This window comes from Mesoplodon densirostris, chromosome 9 (genome assembly GCF_025265405.1).
Source record: "Mesoplodon densirostris isolate mMesDen1 chromosome 9, mMesDen1 primary haplotype, whole genome shotgun sequence".
Lineage (NCBI taxonomy): Eukaryota > Metazoa > Chordata > Mammalia > Artiodactyla > Ziphiidae > Mesoplodon > Mesoplodon densirostris.
In genome coordinates, this window is record NC_082669.1 from 76,470,572 (window position 1) to 76,490,779 (window position 20,208).

General features: G+C 38.1%; 1 protein-coding gene across 2 annotated transcripts in view; it reads right to left on the reverse strand.

Moving 5' to 3' along the window:
• The window catches only part of DOCK4 (dedicator of cytokinesis 4), a 498,051-nt gene that overhangs the window by 183,080 nt on the left and 294,763 nt on the right, over window positions 1-20,208 (reverse strand). For both annotated transcript variants that reach the window (XM_060108913.1, XM_060108912.1), the window contains exon 13: window positions 1,875-2,000. In XM_060108913.1, the coding sequence (XP_059964896.1) occupies window positions 1,875-2,000 (126 nt within the window). The remainder of the gene's footprint in view (window positions 1-1,874; window positions 2,001-20,208) is intronic.

A 20,208-nucleotide genomic window follows, 5' to 3' on the forward strand; every position in this document is an offset into this window, starting at 1 on the left:
AGAAAGGCAGTAACTAAGTTAATGAAGGTCCTGTAGGTATAAACACATGTTTCACCCATCCTGATCCTTATTCACAAAACTAACTCTGAAGGACAAGTCTAGAAAAACAAAAGAAAAACAAACAAACAAAAAACCCCATCATCCTAGCAGAGTGTCAATATAACACTGGGATCAGAAATTCTGTTCACATATATTTTCTTATTGAAAACTCAGCTCAAGTTTTCATCAGAGCCACCAGTGAGAATTAACTGAGGAGTCAAAATTCTAAAAAAATAACAAAGGAAAACAAAACAATGGCTGCTATGTTTGCCAATGTAAAACATTCCATTGAGTTGTAAAGTTGCTTTCAGCTGTTTAAGTTAATACACACATCTTTCCCTTCTCCATCTAATTTGAAAGACTCAGAAGCCAAAGAAGAAAAAGTGAGAGAAGAAAAAGAAGAAAGTGCTTTAAAAAAAAATCTCTTGCAGTCTTGGGCACTGCAGACATGTGTCTGGGAGCACTGATTCCCTGGTCAGCATGAACCTCGCCATAAGGTGGTGTGGGAAAGGGACAGAAGTGAGCCTTATTCCACAGAAAGCTCGTTTTCATCATTAAAGCCAGACAAGAGCTGCATGAGCACAGCACACCCCAGACAATTATTCAGCCACTGAAGTGTCATGTTGCTTGATATTTTTCCATTTCTCAATGATACTGCTCAGAGACCAAGCTGAGGAATTCTTTTAGCAGCTGGCTGCATTCTGTTCTAAAATGTGCTTTTTATATTAGATTTACCCATCAATTTGCTTCCCAGTGGGATGAAATTTTTTTCTTTTTTGTTAAAGAGGAAATACCAGCTATTTATAGCAACTGAAGGAAATGATGAATGGTTGCAAGAGCCACTAAATAACATGCCACCAAGTAAACAGCGCTGTAAACAGTCATTTTCGACAATAGTTAACAGAAGGTGCTCAGGCAGACTGGGTCCCTAAGCTAGGTCAGGCCATCTCAGGAAACTTTCCAGGCTGTTCCCTTAGGCTTTCCTGCATGAATGCATTTCTGTCAGGAGATCACAAAATGCCGCGACAGTCAATGCCAGTCAGTTTCTGCATCATGTTAGGTCTTTATGGACAACAGTCCTACCATCAGTCTCATAACTGCGCCAGGGGCCTGTCAGATGCAACTTCCATTGCTTGCTTATGACACATGGGATTTAAACAGTGATTTAAAGGATCTCAATTCTAAAAATACTGTCGACAATTTGAGACTATTTGGTCTTTCTATTTTTTTTTCTTGGTTGTGGAAACTAGGATGTAGAGCCCTGAGAAAGACTATTACTTGGCATTTACTTTGATGGTGTGAATCTCCTTAACTTCTACCATTTCCACTCAGAAACAAACACTTTTTTGGAGTCTCTTTTGGTTGCTAATATAGATCTGATTTATATATACAAATAGAACTAGGAGATGTATAGAAATACATATTGCATTTGCATACGGCTGCTTATTTATATACACATATACATACATATCTCTGGTGGAAAACTCCTCCAAAAAGGCTAACCATTGCTTAATAACTGTTCTTGTCAAAACCTGTAAGGATTTCCCCTAAGTGACTTCAATAACACTTCCCACCAGAGGGTAAAATATTTTCTGTATTCAACTTCAGTTTTCCTATTATGGTCATAATGAAATGCAACCATGACCCCCACAAGTTATCCACCCTAATATAATAAAAATGTAAAGATTTTTTAAAAAAGTAATTACATATCTCATTTTATTCTTAAGCATGGCCCATTTGAACTCTTTGAAGCTGACAATTTGAAAAATTTCTCAAGCGTCAAAAGCAGACAAAGGAGCCACATTTCATCATGTAGTGCATCCCAAGTCACTTACCAGGCATAATAATATTAGAAAAACCCAACTTCCGGGTGATGGATACTCCATGAGAAAATACTGATGAGTATTCCCTTCTGATTTGTTCAATGTCTCCATGCAAGAGTTGTAGGGAAACTGCTAAACCTAAAACAAATGAGACCAGAGTTAAAAAAAGAAGGACAGAAACAGCATGAACAGGAACTGAAATTGTTTCAACAAGCCCAAATCTATGGTATCATTGTTTTAAACTGAAGATTAATATTCAGACAAAATTGATGGAATCTATAAGACAAATATTTAGAGAACACTTTTCCAACTTGACTACCTGAGTTTTTCCACTTACAAAGAAGGTTCCAAGAAGCTGGAAAAAACCTGAACAGAACACTAAGACGAGGAAGTCTGGCTTCCAGTCCCATCACCCGCTTCTCCAGCACCCTGCCAGACAGAAACACCCCTGCACCAACCTCATCCTAGCAAATGACAGGGGCTATCCAGCCCTGGAAGATATTGATCTTAAAATGGGAGTTCTAATTTCTTTAAAACTCTATAAGGCCTGTGAATAATTACTAATCAAATGTCATAAACATGAACACAAAGCTAAACACATAAAAATTCAAGGATCTTAAGGATATTCAGAGATTTTTAAAAAAAATTTAAGGAAGGTGATTGTAATAAAACCAAGATTATATTCTTAATATTATATACAGTAGAAACTCATAATCACATTATTTTCTACTGAGCAGAATTGAGCAGGATGCAGGCTACTTGGATAAACAAGAGGGAATTTAGTCAGTAAAATAGTAAAATTAAATTTTTTTGTTACCCCAATTATAGTGACATTACCACAGCGGGATATACTGAGGACATTGAATGATATGTTTTTCATACCTTACTCTCCCAACTCTAGCTATAGGAAAAAATTAATGTCCTATCTTTTTGAATACTTATGTTTGCCTATTTCCAACATGCTGTTTCTCTTTCAGTCTTTTAATTCCCTGTTCCTTTTTTCTTCTATTATTTTAAAACAAAAAAGACAAAAAAAAAAGTCCCTCACTTACATTAGTGATAGAAAATGAAACCAGTCAAAGGTGACTTATGTTTTTAAAAACTTTCAATCATCATTAACCTGAATTCAATTTAAAAATGAATTTGGATGGTGGATCAAGAGAATGATAAATCTGTACTCCAAAGATCCTCCATTTACTTACCACCCTTTTCACTCAGTAACATACATACTATTGTGCAAGTAGTCACTCCCAATTCCTAATGCACAGCACTACAATGCTATCTGCAATCATACACCATAAGCATGGCAACAATCATGCTGGGATGCAACAGAAATGCAAGACATTTGCCATGCATCTAGATTGGAATCTTCCTTTCACTTGTCTTCAGTAAAATGAAGAAACAAACAACAACAAAAGTAGTGTTTTGTTGGTTTGTTTGCTTGCTTTTCAATAGAGTGGGTAAAACATCAGGAAAATTTGTTTTTTTAAAAAAGTACTAGGCTCGGAAAGAAGATGGAGCCTTTCCTGGGGTTGGAATCTGACCTAGATGAGGCATACCCAAAAGGGCAATGACATAAGAAAAGAAGGGCAGGATGTGGCTGCATCACTGTGTCCTCTGGTGTGTGGATCTAATAGAATGTCGGTGTCAGAAAGTTGTGAGAATTAGATTAAATCTGGCAGGCATTCAGAAACTTTAATTAAGTCTTCATCCTATTTTCACCTAACTATCCTTTAGCTCCCTCCCTGCCCCCAGCCCACACGAGATGGATGACTGAAGGTGACAGAGTGGAGGAGCATCAGTCCTCCGATAGCCGCATGGAATGAAGCAGGGGAGAATGAGTCATCTGGATGGTTGGATGTGGACAACTTTGATGTGGTACTATTGGTTCCTTTTAAAACCCAGAGGCTGGTGAATGAAGATAAACTAACACATGTTATAATCCATCTGTCTCAGCAGCTATTTCTTCCTGACTCACGCTCTCCCGGTACCCCCACCTCATTACTGGTGTCTCTGTTCTCCTCCTACTTCTGTCCTTTTGCCTTCAAAACACTCACCCACACTGTCACCATCATTATGAACATCAGCAGAAGCTGATATTTGTAGAATAGCAGTGTGTGCCAGACAGTACATAATAACCATCCCTCCTGCTGGGTAGAACACTGTTCTAGTACCCCAGGACACTATAAGCAATGCTTTCACATAGAGAATCACAAGCACTAAACAAAATTCTTGAGGTCCTGTGATGTTTTGCAAGGACAGATCACTTTACTAGAACTTCTCATCAAAGGACCTGATTAGAGATACTAGCAACCTTATGTGGTATGTACAATGTAAGAAAAGAACTAAACAGTAATGAAAAAACAAAGAGATCATGCTATTCAGGGTAGAGACTGGAGGAAGGAAATTGACCAGAATTCTTGTTTTGTCCTATTGGAGCCAGAATTCATTTAACCATCAGTGATGTATTTTATTTTATTTTTTACATAAGTTGAATACAGAGGATAAGACAATGAGAAAAGAAAAGCATTCAATCAATGTGGATTCTAAAGACAATTAAAGATAGGAAATAGAGAAAAAATATGTTTTGTGGAAAGACAGATAAGATGTAAGCATGAACAAAGAAATGCATCAATGTTCTCGAAATAGCCAGAGCCATTGAGATGAGAGAAGGCAAGAGGATAGAGAGGACCCAAGTAGAAGACAACAGACAGAAAGGAGCCAGCTAATGGATAAGGGAAGGCAATGAGGAAGTGACAGGGGGAAAACAGACAAAATAGTAGAGGGGAAAAAGGAAAACTAGGCATTCAACAGTTGAATGCATTCTAAAATTTAGTTAGAAGATATGGTAGTTTTCAATCTGAAGGTTTAGAAAGATACAGATGAAAGCCCCAGGCATAATGATTTCATTAGTCTGGCCTACTGATATCAACTTGGAGGGGAAGGTATTGTTGAGGTGACCCAATTTCTTTAGAATGAAGAACTCACCGAGAATCAAGAACTGGAAAGGTCAAGTGGGCCAAGGGCTTGACCACAATGTACTTGGCTCTTCCCAAATCATCAATTCAATTTCCATAAAAACCACAACACTTAACAAAGAAACATCAAAGAGGGGGTGTACTTTCAGGAAGACAAAGAAACATGACATAGTAGTGAATCTACAGGGACCAGCCCACCAAGAGCCACTGCAATACTATTTATTTTTCAATCAGGGAAACTCCTGATCCTGTTTTTATAGTGGTTCTTAAATATCTCGACTAAAATGAACAGGTTGGCTAATGTATGAAGACAAAGAAACTATTCTTCACTACAAAGGGGAGACTTATCAAATATTCACCCATTCCAATGACCTGAGAATTAGTCCTATCCTTTCAGGAGTGTAGCTTATGATACAGGGTATGTTCACAGTGCAGTATTCTTCTTCCTATTCTCTTTCTTGTCATACAACTTCACTGTCCTCGCCTTACCTGTTACATCTGGGGCTGGAGCAACTTCTAAAATTTTATCTGCACACTTTAACTTACTCCTTTCGCAATTCAAACTGTCCACTTTGGGCCAGACAGTAACTTCCAGCTTGAGTGGAAGGTGGAGGGTGAGAAATAAGGGTGTACACAATAGGGTCTCTGCTCCAAAGAAGCTGATCATCCAATAATGAAAGTAAGACACACACACGTAAGTAGAATATGAAGCAGCAAGGGTTAAGTGCATGATAGGAATATTAAAATAAGGAAAAATTATGACTGATTGAGGGAATTTGAAAGTGCAGGGAAGATTTTTTTTTAATTGGGAGTTATGACAACCAATAAGCTAAAAAATTAGGTTAAATTTTTAATTGCACAAAATAGATCAATAATGTTCCACAATCAATTTTTTTTCTGGCTGTTAATATAAATCCCAAAAATGAAACGGCTAAGGGGGAAATGTTCCTCTTATTAGAAGAAACAATCACGAAACATAACTTTTAAAAATCAGTCTAGATCTTAAGACCCAATTACAAAGATCTGATATCTAATTTTAAACAGAGGCATAGTCATTAATTAATCTAGAGTCACAAAACAATAGTTTTTCATGATTAAACCTAGCTTACAGAGCAGAACTACAGGAAAGAAAGGCTTGGTATCTGTTAAACCAAATGTGGTTGATTTTTTGGTAACTTTAATTTCTTAGGAATCGGAGCTAACTCACTCTATGATTCTTTTTAAATTCATGAAATTCTGCACTTTTACATAAAAAAAGGCAAGCACAGCATGATTTATTAAGTAGCAGGCAAAATTAATTTTAGACTAGATCAGCCATTTTGCCACCAGTGAACCAACTAACACCTAACTGCAAATGTATAGCAACACAAAAATGGAAAATAGTGACAAATATATTTGATAAATACATGCTATGATTAAGTGTGCAGCTTAAGAAGTCTACCATACAGCATCATGACCCTGTCTCAATGTTAACTCCTCTGTGCTTTGGTTTCCACATCTGTAAAATAAAGATGATAATGACACCAACTCCATAAAATACTTTGGGCAATACCTGGTATAAAGGAAGTGCTCAAAAATGTTAGCAGCTGCTACTACAACTACCACTGCCACTGCTGTTATATCACATTATTCTTTCTCTTTTCAGTTGTGCTCATTTGGTATTTAAGCAGTGCACGAATTTTTCTTCAATGACTTCTTCTTTAAAACAATTTTAGAAATTCTTTTAGTTCCTTCTAACCACTAGAAGCTAAGCACCAAGAGGACAAAGATTTGTATTTGCTTTCTTAAATGCTGTATTACTAGTGCCTTGAATAATGCAGACATATAGATGTTCAATATTTTTTGATGCATGAATTTGAAACTCTCCTTGTTCATTTTTTCATGTTTTCTTTTTCATTATGAACCTATGTTTCTACCTTTTATTTAATCTTTTCCTGATAGTTTATTATCTGAACTTCTAGGAGATATAGCTTAGAGAATATACAAGTAATGCTTAGACGTAAGTCCTCTAATAATGGGCTTGAAAGAACTGTTCTCTGTTTTAAAAAGGTGATGAGGGTACATCATTCTCTGGTGAGATAGAAACTCCAAGCTTAAGCCACTGAATTTAAATTAACTCAGTAGTTTGGAAAAATCCATAGCTATGAAATCCAAGGTAAGTAACTGGTCCCAGTTGAGTAGCCTGAAAACAGTAAATGTATAATCACTCCATACTGCCACTTTCACACCCACGGTGCATAGGATTCCTATGAAAAAAAGCAACACCCACTGAAGTTGAGTCACAATAAAATGATAGTAAAAACAACAATCAATCATGAAATAATCAGCAATGAGGAAGAGGGAGCAGATATAACAAATCATGTCTTGACTTCCATGAGACATTTAAAACTTAAGCCCCTAGTCATCAGGGCCTATATTTACACCCCCCTTTCCTGTTAGAGTGCCTATTTGAGTGTTTACACTTCTGGTATGGAGCTCCCTCGTAATGTCAGCAAGATGTCCCTTCCTTTCTTTGAAGCTTCATTTTCTATTTCTTACCACGTCTTAGTTGTAATTTATCCAGCATTTTTATGTGTTTGAAGGGGAGATTACAAGAGTCAGTCTACCATGTTTCAAAAGCCAATTTATTTTGAAATCCCTATTGTTTTACAATAACACAAGCAGTCTTTGAAGAATATATACTAGTGTGTCTTCAGTGCACAATTAAATTGTAATTGTACATGGGTAAATTAATTAACTGAGCAAAAATTTACTCTACTTATACAGTATTTAAGAACTGTCAATCTCACCAATATTTAATTCAAAAACTGTCCTTTGCTTCAAAAAATTTGCAAATGTGCCAAATTAAAGTATAAAATAAAGTCACAATATTGATTAAATAACTGACTTAAATGTAGAAAGTACTTAACATTACACAATTACATTTTTCTTTTTAATTCTGAGTTTCTATACAAGTATAGAAGAAAAATGGTAGAATATTAAAGTATATGTTCTAAAAATACATGTGCTAAAAACATCTGAGCTAAGAATAGATGTGCTAATAGTGCAAAAATATTTTCACAAGTGGGATATCCAAAGGTCACATTATAAACCTAAACTAATAACAAACAAATCCCTGAAGTGACGTATGGGGGAGGAAACAAAGAATACAGTTGGCATATATCTATTAATCCTTACTCATTTAATTTTCTCAATCAGAATTTTCATGAAGTTTGATGATCAAACTGAAATGGTCTTTTCTTTCCATTTTCAGCATTTAAAAATATCCATATGCTAAGAAAAGACCAAAAATTTTGCTTCATTTACTTTTTCTCAAAATAAAGTGTCAAATAGAGAACGCTGAATTAGTCTCTTTAACTCAACTCAGCCAGAATATTCTAAAGTTTAAGAAAACTCATTTTAGAAAATGGGAGTATTTGAACAAGACTAAAAAGATTTGAAAAAAAAATCATCATATATAACATGGCAAAATCTAAATGAAAAAAGACAGGGAATAATTTATCAAAGAAGGTCATTTTTTTTTAAGAACTGAGTAGGGAGAGGATACACAAAATACAGCAGGGAGCTCTGAGCAAAGACAGAAACACATAGAATGGGTAAAAGAAATGTCTTTGCCCTGTTTTATTTTGAAATCACTGAGATCTTCTGATTACTAGTAAAATTATTGAAGGCTGTATCACTAGTTTGATTTCTAATAAAACTGTATAAAGGCATTCACTTCTGGGGTATGAACATTTACAGTATCACAACTCTGTGTGGCTACTAATACCACAATCCAAAGAGGGTTATGTTGGGCTGAAGGCAGAATGTAGGGAGAGACAATGAAAGGGAGACAGGGCCAGATTTTGGAAGCTTGCCTTGCGACACCACAGGAAGGGGCCAAGCTGGCATCACAAGTTGATGAATCAATAAAACTTGAAATGGGGCATGAGATGAAGAACAGATTTTTATTTGGGAAACAGGATTCTGGCAGTACAACAGAGGAAGATTTGGCAGGATACATATTACGGATAAATTTAACACTCTAGGTGAGAATTAGAGAGGGATTAAACTTAATATCATAGGTAATTATAGGGGATGAGAACTAACTACAGCAATTATCATGAGCACACAGAGACTGTGAAAGTAAACCTACATTCTAAAACCAGTCTCTTCCACTCAATCCCCAAACAATTTCTTCATCTTTTTTCCACTTTTTAAAATTAATACTGCAATTCTGAATCTACAGGTTCCAAACTTTCCAAAAATCTTTGATTTGTCTTTGATGTCCTCAATAAACTGTCCCAGGTTTTATTCCAAAATGACCATCTCAGCTGCTTTTTATTTTGTTAATGTGGCAAAATTCATTAAAAAGCTCACATTCTCCCTTAATAATCCCATTTCTAAGGCTTTTAAAAACAATTTTTATTGTAGTTGATTTACAATGTTGTGTTAGTTTCAGGTGTACAGCAAAGTGAATCAGTTATACACATACATATATCCATTCATTTTTTGACTCTTTTCCCATATAGGCCATTAAGAGTATTGAGTAGAATTCCCTGTGCTATACAGTAGGTTCTTATTAGTTACTTATTTTATATACAGTAGCATGTATATGCCAATCCCAATCTCCCAATTTATCCTTCCCCCACTCTAAGGCTTTATTTTAAAGACATATTCCAAAATACAGCAGACATTCCTCACATTATTTCTTATAAATGTGAAAAACTCCAAAGCATTTAAGAGTCCAACAGAGAGGGTTGGACACATAAATTAGGGCCTTAAATCTCAAAGCTAGGAAAATAATGCAACTTCCTTAGGACCCAGTAAATTTTTTTACCTTCTAATTTTTTTTTCCTATTTGGTACTACGAAACTAAAGAAACAAACTTGAGGCAAACATCTGATAATTGTGTTTTTTATTCATTTGTGAAATAGATACTGAGTGTCTGATAAACACTGGGCATTTTTAAATTTGACTAAATGTAAAAAATTTTTTTAAGTACTACATGCATACATACAAAAGGTTCTATTATGGAGGAAAATCTACTTCCCTACCTCAGTTACTGAGTTCTGTATACTAGAATTAATCAATGTTTACAACTTCTTGAGTATCCTACCACAGTTTTCCTCTTTTAATTGTGGTAACTGTTATAAAGAAGATAAACCAGAGACTGAGATAAAAATAATAAAGGCAAAGTGGTTGTAGAAGGCATATCTGAGAGAGTAACATTCAAGCTTGGAAACAGAAAAAAATGGCAATGCAAAAGATGAGACTAGAGAGGGGGAAGATGGCAGAAGAGTAAGACGCGGAGATCACCTTCCTCCCCACAGATACATCAGAAATTCATCTACACGTGGAACAACTCCTATAGAACACCTACTGAACGCTGGCAGAAGACCTCAGACCTCCCAAAAGGCAAGAAACTCCCCATGTACCTGGGTAGGGCAAAAGAAAAAAGAATAAACAGACACAAAAGAATAGGGACGGGACCTGCACCAGTGGGAGGGAGCCGTGAAGGAGGAAAGGTTTCCACACACTAGGAAGACCCTTCGCGGGTGGAGACTGTGGGTGGCAGAGGGGGAAGCTTCGGAGCCGCGAAGGAGAGCGCAGCAACAGGGGTGCGGGGGGCAAAGCGAAGAGATTCCCGCACAGAGGATCGGTGCCGACCAGCACTCACCAGCCTGAGAGGCTTGTCTGTTCCGCCGCCCGGCACTCACCAGCCCGAGAGGCTTGTCTGTTCGGCCGTCGGGGCGGGCGGGGCTGGGAGCTGGAGTGCAGGGAGAGGATTGGTGCGGCGTGAACACAGCCTGAAGGGGCTAGTGCGCCACGGCTGGCCAGGAGGGAGTCCGGGTAAAAGTCTGGACCTGCCGAAGTGGCAAGAGACTTTTTCTTCCCTCTTTGTCTCCTGGTGCACGAGGAGAGGGGATTAAGAGCGCTGCTTAAAGGAGCTCCAGAGACGGGCACGAGCCGCGACTAATAACGCGGACCCCAGGGACGGGCATGAGACTCTAAGGCTGCTGCTGCCGCCACCAAGAAGCCTGTGTGTGTGCACAGGTCACTCTCCACACCTCCCTTCCGGGGAGCCTGTGCAGACCGCCACTGCCAGGGTCCCGGGATCCAGGGACAATTTCCCCGGGAGGACGCACGGCGCGCCTCAGGCTGGTGCAACGTCATGCCAGCCTCTGCTGCCGCAGGCTCGCCCCGCACTCCGTACCCCTCTCTTACCCCGGCCTGAGTGACCCAGAGCCCGCGAAACAGCGGCTCCTTTGTCCCCGTCCTGTATGAGCGAATAACAGACGCCCTCAGGTGACCTAAATGCAGAGGCGGGGCCAAATCCAAAGCTGAGCCCTGGGAGCTGTGCGAACAAAGAAGAGAAAGGGAAATCTCTCCCAGCAGCCTCAGGAGTGCAGTGGATTAAATCTCCAAAATCAACTTGATGTACCCTGCATCTGTGGAATACCTGAATAGACAACGAATCATCCCAAATTGAGGAGGTGGACTTTGAGAGCAAGATTTATTATTTTTTCCCCTTTTCGTCTTTTTGTGAGTGTGTATGTGTAGCTTCTGTGTGAGATTTTGTCTGTATAGCTTTGCTTTCACCATTTGCCCTAGGGTTCTATTCGTCCGTTTTTGTTTTCTTTTCTACTTAAAAATTATTTCTTATTTTAATAACGTTATTATATTTTATCTTACTTTATTTTATTCTCTTCTTTCTTCTTTCCTTCCTTCCATCCTTTCTTTCTTTCTTTCTACTTTTTCTCCCTTTTATTCTGAGCTGTGTGGATGAAAGGCTCTTGGTGCTGCAGCCAGGAGTCAGTGCTGTGCCTCTGAGGTGGGAGAGCCAACTTCAGGACACTGGTCCACAAGAGACCTCCCAGCTCCACGTAATGTCGAATGGTGAAAATCTCCCAGAGATCTCCATCTCAACACCAACACTCAGCTTCACTCAATGACCAGCAAGCTACAGTGCTGGGCACCCTATGCCAAACAACTAGCAAGACAAGAACACAACCCCACCCAATAGCAGAGAGGCTGCCTAAAATCATAATAAGTCCATAGACACCCCAAAACACACCACCAGACGTGGACGTGCCCACCAGAAAGACAAGATCCAGCCTCATCCACCAGAACACAGGCACCAGTCCCCTCCAACAGGAAGCCTACACAACCCACTGAAACAACCTTAGCCACTGGGGACAGACACCAAAAACAACGGGAACTACGAACCTGCAGACTGCAAAAAGGAGACCCCAAACACAGTAAGATAAGCAAAATGAGAAGACAGAAAAACACACAGCAGGTGAAGGAGCAAGATAAAAACCCACCAGACCTAACAAATGAAGAGGAAATAGGCAGTCTACCTGAAAAAGAATTCAGAATAATGATAGTAAAGATGATCCAAAATCTTGGAAATAGAATAGACAAAATGCAAGAAACAGTTAACGAGGACCTAGAAGAACTAAAGATGAAACAAGCAATGATGAACAACACAATAAATGAAATTAAAAATACTCCAGAAGGGATCAATAGCAGAATAACTGAGGCAGAAGAACGAATAAGTGACCTGGAAAATAAAATAGTGGAAATAACTACTGCAGAGCAGAATAAAGAAAAAAGAATGAAAAGAACTGAGGACAGTCTCAGAGACGTCTGGGACAACATTAAACGCACCAACATTCGAATTATAGGGGTTCCAGAGGAAGAGAAAAAGAAAGGGACTGAGAAAATATTTGAAGAGATTATAGTTGAAAACTTCCCTAAAATGGGAAAGGAAATAGTTAATCAAGTCCAGAAAGCACAGAGAGTCCCATACAGGACAAATCCAAGGAGAAACATGCCAAGAAACATACTAATCAAACTATCAAAAATTAAATACAAAGAAACCATATTAAAAGCAGCAAGCGAAAAACAACAAATAACACACAAGGGAATCCCCATAAGGTTAACAGCTGATCTTGCAGCAGAAACTCTGCAAGCCAGAAGGGACTGGCAGGACATATTTAAAGTGATGAAGGAGAAAAACCTACAACCAAGATTACTCTACCCAGCAAGGATCTCATTCAGATTTGACAGAGAAATTAAATCCTTTACAGACAAGCAAAAGCTGAGAGAGTTCAGCACCACCAAACCAGCTTTACAACAAATGCTAAAGGATCCTCTCTAGGCAAGAAACACAAGTGAAGGAAAAAACCTACAATAACAAACCCAAAACAGTTAAGAAAATGGGAATAGGAACATACATATTGATAATTACCTTAAATGCAAATGGATTAAATGCTCCCACCAAAAGACACAGACTGGCTGAATCGATACAAAAACAAGACCCATATATATGCTGTCTACAAGAGACCCACTTCAGACACAGAGACACATAGAGACTGAAAGTGAGGGGATGGAAAAAGGTATTCCATGCAAAGGGAAACCAAAAGAAAGCTGGAGTAGCAATTCTCATATCAGACAAAATAGACTTTAAAATAAAGACTATTAGAAGAGACAAAGAAGGACACTATATAATGATCAAGGGATCGATCCAAGAAGAAGATATAACAATTGTAAATATTTATGCACCTAACATAGGAGCACCTCAATACATAACGCAAATACTAACAGCCATAAAAGGGGAAATCGACAGTAACACAATCATAGTAGGGGACTTTAACACCCCACTTTCACCAATGGACAGATCCAAAATGAAAATAAATAAGGAAACACAAGCTTTAAATGATACATTAAACAAGATGGACTTAACTGATATTGATAGGACATTCCATCCAAAAACAACAGAATACACATTTTTCTCAAGTGCTCATGGAACATTCTCCAGGATAGACCATATCTTGGGTCACAAATCAAGCCTTGGTAAATTTAAGAAAATTGAAATTGTATCAAATGTCTTTTATGACCACAACGCTATGAGATCAGATATCAATTACAGGAAAAGAGCTGTAAAAAATACAAATACATGGAGGCTAAACAATACACTACTTAATAACGCAGTGATCACTGAAGAAATGAAAGAGGAAATCAAAAAATACCTAGAAACAAATGACAATGGAGACACGATGACCCAAAACCTATGGGATGCAGCAAAAGCACTTCTAAGAGGGAAGTTTATAGCAATACAATCCTACCTTAAGAAATAGGAAACATCTCAGAAACCTTACACCTAAAGCAATTAGAGAAAGAAGTGCAAAAAAACACCAAAGTTAGCAGAAGGAAAGAAATCATAAAGAAGAGATCAGAAAGAAATGAAAAAGAAATGAAGGAAATGATAGCAAAGATCAATAAAACTAAAAGCTGGTTCTTTGAGAAGATAAACAAAATTGATAAACCATTAGCCAGACACATCAAGAAAAAAAGGGAGAAGACTCAAATCAATAGAATTAGAAATGAAGAAGGAGAAGTAACAACTGACACTGCAGAAATACAAAAGATCATGAGAGATTACTACCAGCAACTCTAGGCCAATAAAATGGACAACCTGGAAGAAATGGACAAATTCTTAGAAATGCACAACCTGCCAAGACTGAATCAGGAAGAAATAGAAAATATGAACAGACCAATCACAAGAACTGAAATTGAAACTGTGATGAAAAATCTTCCAACAAACAAAAGCCCAGCACCAGATGGCTTCACAGGCGAATTCTATCAAGCATTTAGAGAAGAGCTAACACCTATCCTTCTCAAACTCTTCCAAAATATAGCAGAGGGAGGAACCCTCCCAAACTCATTCTATGAGGCCACCATCACCTTGATACCAAAACCAGACAAGGATGTCACAAAGAAAGAAAACTACAGGCCAATATCACTGATGAACATAGATGCAAAAATCCTCAACAAAATACTAGCAAACGGAATACAACAGCACATTAAAAGGATCATACACCATGATCAAGTGGAGTTTATTCCAGGAATGCAAGGATTCTTCAATATATGCAAATCAATCAATGTGATACACCATATTAACAAATTGAAGGAGAAAAACCATATGATCATCTCAATAGATGCAGAGAAAGCTTTCGACAAAATTTAACACCCATTTATGATAAAAACCCTGCAGAAAGTAGGCATAGAGGGAACTTTCCTCAACATAATAAAGGCCATATATGACAAACCCACAGCCAACATCGTCCTCAATGGTGAAAAACTGAAAGCATTTCCACCAAGATCAGGAACAAGACAAGGTTGCCCACTCTCACCACTCTTATTCAACATAGTTTTGGAAGTTTTAGCCACAGCCATCAGAGAGGAAAAGGAAATAAAAGGAATCTAAATCGGAAAAGAAGAAGTAAAGCTGTCACTGTTTGCAGATGACATGATACTATACATAGAGAATCCTAAAGATGCTACCAGAAAACTACTAGAGCTAATCAATTAATTTGGTAAACTAACAGGATACAAAATTAATACACAGAAATCTCTGGCATTCCTGTACACTAATGATGAAAAATCTGAAAGTGAAATCAAGAAAACACTCCCATTTACCATTGCAACAAAAAGAATAAAATATCTAGGAATAGGGGGCTTCCCTGGTGGTGCAGTGGTTGAGAGTCCGCCTGCCGATGCAGGGGATACGGGTTCGTGCCCCGGTCTGGGAGGATCCCACATGCCGCGGAGCGGCTGGAGCGGCTGGGCCCGTGAGCCATGGCCACTGAGCCTGCGCGTCTGGAGCCTGTGCTCCGCAACGGGAGAGGCCACAACAGTGGGAGGCCCGCGTACCGCAAAAAAAAAAAAAAAAAAAAAAAAAAAAAAAAAAAAAATCTAGGAATAAACCTACCTAAGGAGACAAAAGACCTGTATGCAGAAAATTATAAGACACTGATGAAAGAAATTAAAGATGATACAAATAGATGGAGAGATATAGCATGTTCTTGGATTGGAAGAATCAACATTGTGAAAATGACTCTACTACCCAAAGCAATCTACAGATTCAATGCAATCCCCATCAAACTACCACTGGCATTTTTCACAGAACTAGAACAAAAACTTTCATAATTTGTATGGAAACACAAAAGACCCCGAATAGCCAAAGCAATAGTGAGAATGAAAAATGGAGCCGGAGGAATCAGGTTCCCTGACTTCAGACTATACTGCAAAGCTACAGTAATCAAGACAGTATGGTACTGGCACAAAAACAGAAATATAGATCAATGGAACAGGATAGAAAGCCCAGAGATAAACCCATGCACATATGGTCACCTTATCTTTTTTTTTTTTTTCTTTTTGCGGTATGCGGGCCTCTCACTGTTGTGGCCTCTCCCGTTGCGGAGCACAGGCTCCGGATGCGCAGGCCCAGCGGCCATGGCTCACGGGCCCAGCCGCTCCGCGGCATATGGGATCCTCCCAGACCGGGGCACGAACCCGTATCCCCTGCATCGGCAGGCGGACTCTTAACCACTGCGCCACCAGGGAGGCCCTGGTCACCTTATCTTTGATAAAGGAGGCAGGAATGTACAGTGGAGAAAGGACAGCCTCTTCAATAAGGGGTGTTGGGAAAACTGCACAGGGACATGTAAAAGTATGAGATTAGATCACTCCCTAACACTGTACACAAAAATAAGCTCAAAATGGATTAACGACCTAAATGTAAGGCCAGAAACTATCAAACTCTTAGAGGAAAACATAGACAGAACACTCTATGACATAAATCACAGCAAGATCCTTTTGGACCCAGCTCCTAGAGAAATGGAAATAAAAACAAAAATAAACAAATGGGCCCTAATGAAACTGCAACACTTTTGCACAGCAAAGGAAACCATAAACAAGACCAAAAGACAAACCTCAGAATGGGAGAAAATATTTGCAAATGAAGCAACTGACAAAGGATTAATCTCCAAAATTTACAAGCAGCTCATGCAGCTCAATATCAAAAAAACAAACAACCCAATCCAAAAATGGGCAGAAGACCTAAATAGACATTTCTCCGAAGAAGATATACAGACTGCCAACAAACACATGAAAGAATGCTCAACATCATTAATCATTAGAGAAATGCAAATCAAAGCTACAATGAGATATCATCTCACACCAGTCAGAATGGCCATCATCAAAAAATCTAGAAACAATAAATGCTGGAGAGGGTGTGGAGAAAAGGGAACCCTCTTGCACTGCTGGTGGGAATGTGAATTGGTACAGCCTCTATGGAGAACAGTATGGAGGTTCCTTAAAAAACTACAAATAGAACTACCATATGACCCAGCAATCCCACTACTGGGCATATACCCTGAGAAAACCATAATTCAAAAAGAGTCATGTACCACAATGTTCATTGCAGCACTATTTACAATAGCCAGGAGATGGAAGCAACCTAAGTGTCCATCATCATCGGATGAATGGATAAAGAAGACGTGGCACATATATACAATGGAATATTACTCAGCCATAAAAAGAAATGAAATTGAGCTATTTGTAATGAGGTGGATGGACCTAGAGTCTGTCATACAGAGTGAAGTAAGTGAAGTAAGAAAGAGAAAGACAAATACCGTATGTTAACACATATATATGGAATTTAAGAAAAAAAATGTCATGAAGAACCTAGAGGTAAGACAGGAATAAAGACACAGACCTACTAGAGAATGGACTTGAGGATATGGGGAGGGGGAAGGGTAAGCTGTGACAAAGTGAGAGAGTGGCATGGACATATATACACTACCAAATGTAAAATAGATAGCAGGTGGGAAGCAGCTGCATAGCACAGGGAGATCAGCTGGGTGCTTTGTGACCACCTAGAGGGGTGGGATAGGGAGGGTGGGAGGGAGGGAGACGCAAGAGGGGAGAGATATGGGAACATATGTATATGTATAACTGATTCACTTTGTTATAAAGCAGAGACTAACTCACCATTGTAAGGCAGTTATCCTCCAATAAAGACGTTAAAAAAAAAAAAGGTATATAGATCACAGCGTATATGAATGTAATGTAATATGTGATTTTTTAAATTTACTGAAATACTTGCTATAAACTGCAAATTTTTTCTACATAGCAAATCTTCCAAACAGTATTGCTACTGATTATATCTAAATTAGCAAAATATAAGTAATTTAGGGAATAAAATTAGGCTCTAATCACTACTTCCATTAACTTATAATTTGGGTTTGAATTTGCGTGTTTTTTTGTTTAAAGTACTGCATGCAGCTTTACAAATATCTTAAAGCATATTTTAATATCATATTTTGAACTACATCTTTTCTGTTCACTGTCATTAAAAGAGAATGGTTTAAAGGAAACAAAAAAGGTGTGACAACTGCATGCTACACAGCTTGAGTTTCTTTTGTTATAAAGGACATTGAGAAAATTGCCAAAATCTGAATGAGATCTACAGATTAGATAAGAGTATTATATCAATGTTACCTTCCTGATTTTGATCACTGTACTGTGGTTATGTTGCCATGCCATGGAGTAAGCAGGGGCAGAGAGGAATAATTCCTGCAATTTGTTCTCAAATAGTTCAGGTGGGGAAAAAATGTATATAAGTGTGCTATATATGTATGTACAAGTATATATATGTATATGTGTCTGTATGTGTATATACATACATATATATATAAACATCATCAGCATTAATGCAACCCTTAAGAATTATACCAATTAAGTAATATTAAATTACTATATAAAGAGTCTATATAATATACACACATATATAGTTATACACACATATATACATATATATATAAAGCATGTGTGTGTGTGCGTGCACAGAAAGAGAAAGAGAGAGAAGGATAAGCAACTATAGTAAAATGTTAACCTTTGAGAAATTAGGAATTCTTTGTATTATTCTTGCAACTTTTCTGAAAGTAAAATTAATTGAAAATTAAAAACTCTAAAAGAATAAAAAAGAGAGCATGGTTTAATAATTACGAAATTCCAAAAGTGAGCAAAAAGACCACACACTATATGTCTAGCCAATAGGTGGTGCCAATAAGTACCAGTTTTCTTTAAACAATATTAGAAAGCAAAGTTTCTAAAGGCGGTGTTCAAAAATCAGGAGTATTGGACTTCCCTGGTCGCACAGTGGTTAAGAATCCACCTGCCAGTGCAGGGGACACGGGTTCGAGCCCTGGTCTGGGAAGATCCCACCTGCCGCAGAGCAACTAAGCCCGTGTGCAACTACTGAGCCGGTGCTCTAGAGCCCGCCTGCCACAACTACTGAGCCCACACACCACAACTACTGAAGGCCATGAGCCTAGAGCCTGCACTCCACAACAGGATAAGCCACCACAATGAGAAGCCCGCGCACCGCAACCAAGAGTAGCCCGCACTCATCGCAACTAGAGAAAGTCTGCGCTTAGCAACAAAGACCCAACGCGGCCAAAGATAAATAAATGAATAAATAAATGTATTTTTAAAAAATCAGGAGCATTGACACAATCTTTAAGAATTACACCAGTTCAATACTATTGAATTAAACGACCACCTGACTATGTGAAGACAGGATGCTCAATCCCCCAAATGCAATCTAACTCTCTCAAAAGCCTCCTTTCACCTCAGCTAAATAAAGAACACTGTTCGCTTCCTCCACAGAGTTAAACTGCCCTCCTTGTATGTGTGGGCTCCTTATCTAGGTAGCTCCTTTTAACCCTCCTTGGGGGTTAAAATGTACAGTCTCGGCAGGAATGAAACCACAACGCTCATGTTGCTAAGGCAAAAAGCAGATTGTAGAAATTGACCTGATTAGCAAATATGATTTCTGCTAGTTGTAAGTTACATGTGCAAACTACAGGAAATAGGATTTCATAAACACACAGATAATATGAAAAGATTCTGAATTTTCTCTTAGTACCTACTGAACAGGAGCCAAGGATTTTTACATAATTTATTTCAAGTCACAGAACCCAATACCAGCTCAATCTTATTTCACATTCCTAGAATTCAATTGCTAACGTCTATCAGAATGATGTTTACAATAACAATTTGCTGGATAAACCTAAACCAGGCTCATTTTAATGACTATTTTTAGAATTTCAAACTCTCACAATATGATTTTTGGATTTTAAAATTCCCACAGAGTACAACTTTGGAAATTTCAAATTACCGAACGTAACTAAATCTAACCATACAGATATGTTAATTCAATTATATTTTTATATTTAAAAATTAAACGAATCACTTGAAATTTTCTCCCAGTTTCTAAACTCAATAAAGATAGTGGTTAATGTACCTTTGCTACATAAGTCTTAGGTTAGAGGGAATAAACCCAGTTATCTAGACAAATCCTTTTATCTATTAAAAAGACAAGATTACAACTCCAAGAGATAGGAGGACATCAATGAAGCATAAAAGGCTTGGAAAGTAGGTGGTAGAATTTGATTCTAAAACTAATTTCAAAGTTGTTATTTTTTTCTTTTTTTAGTACAATGACCAAGGAACAGCAGGAGGAAAGCAGGGAA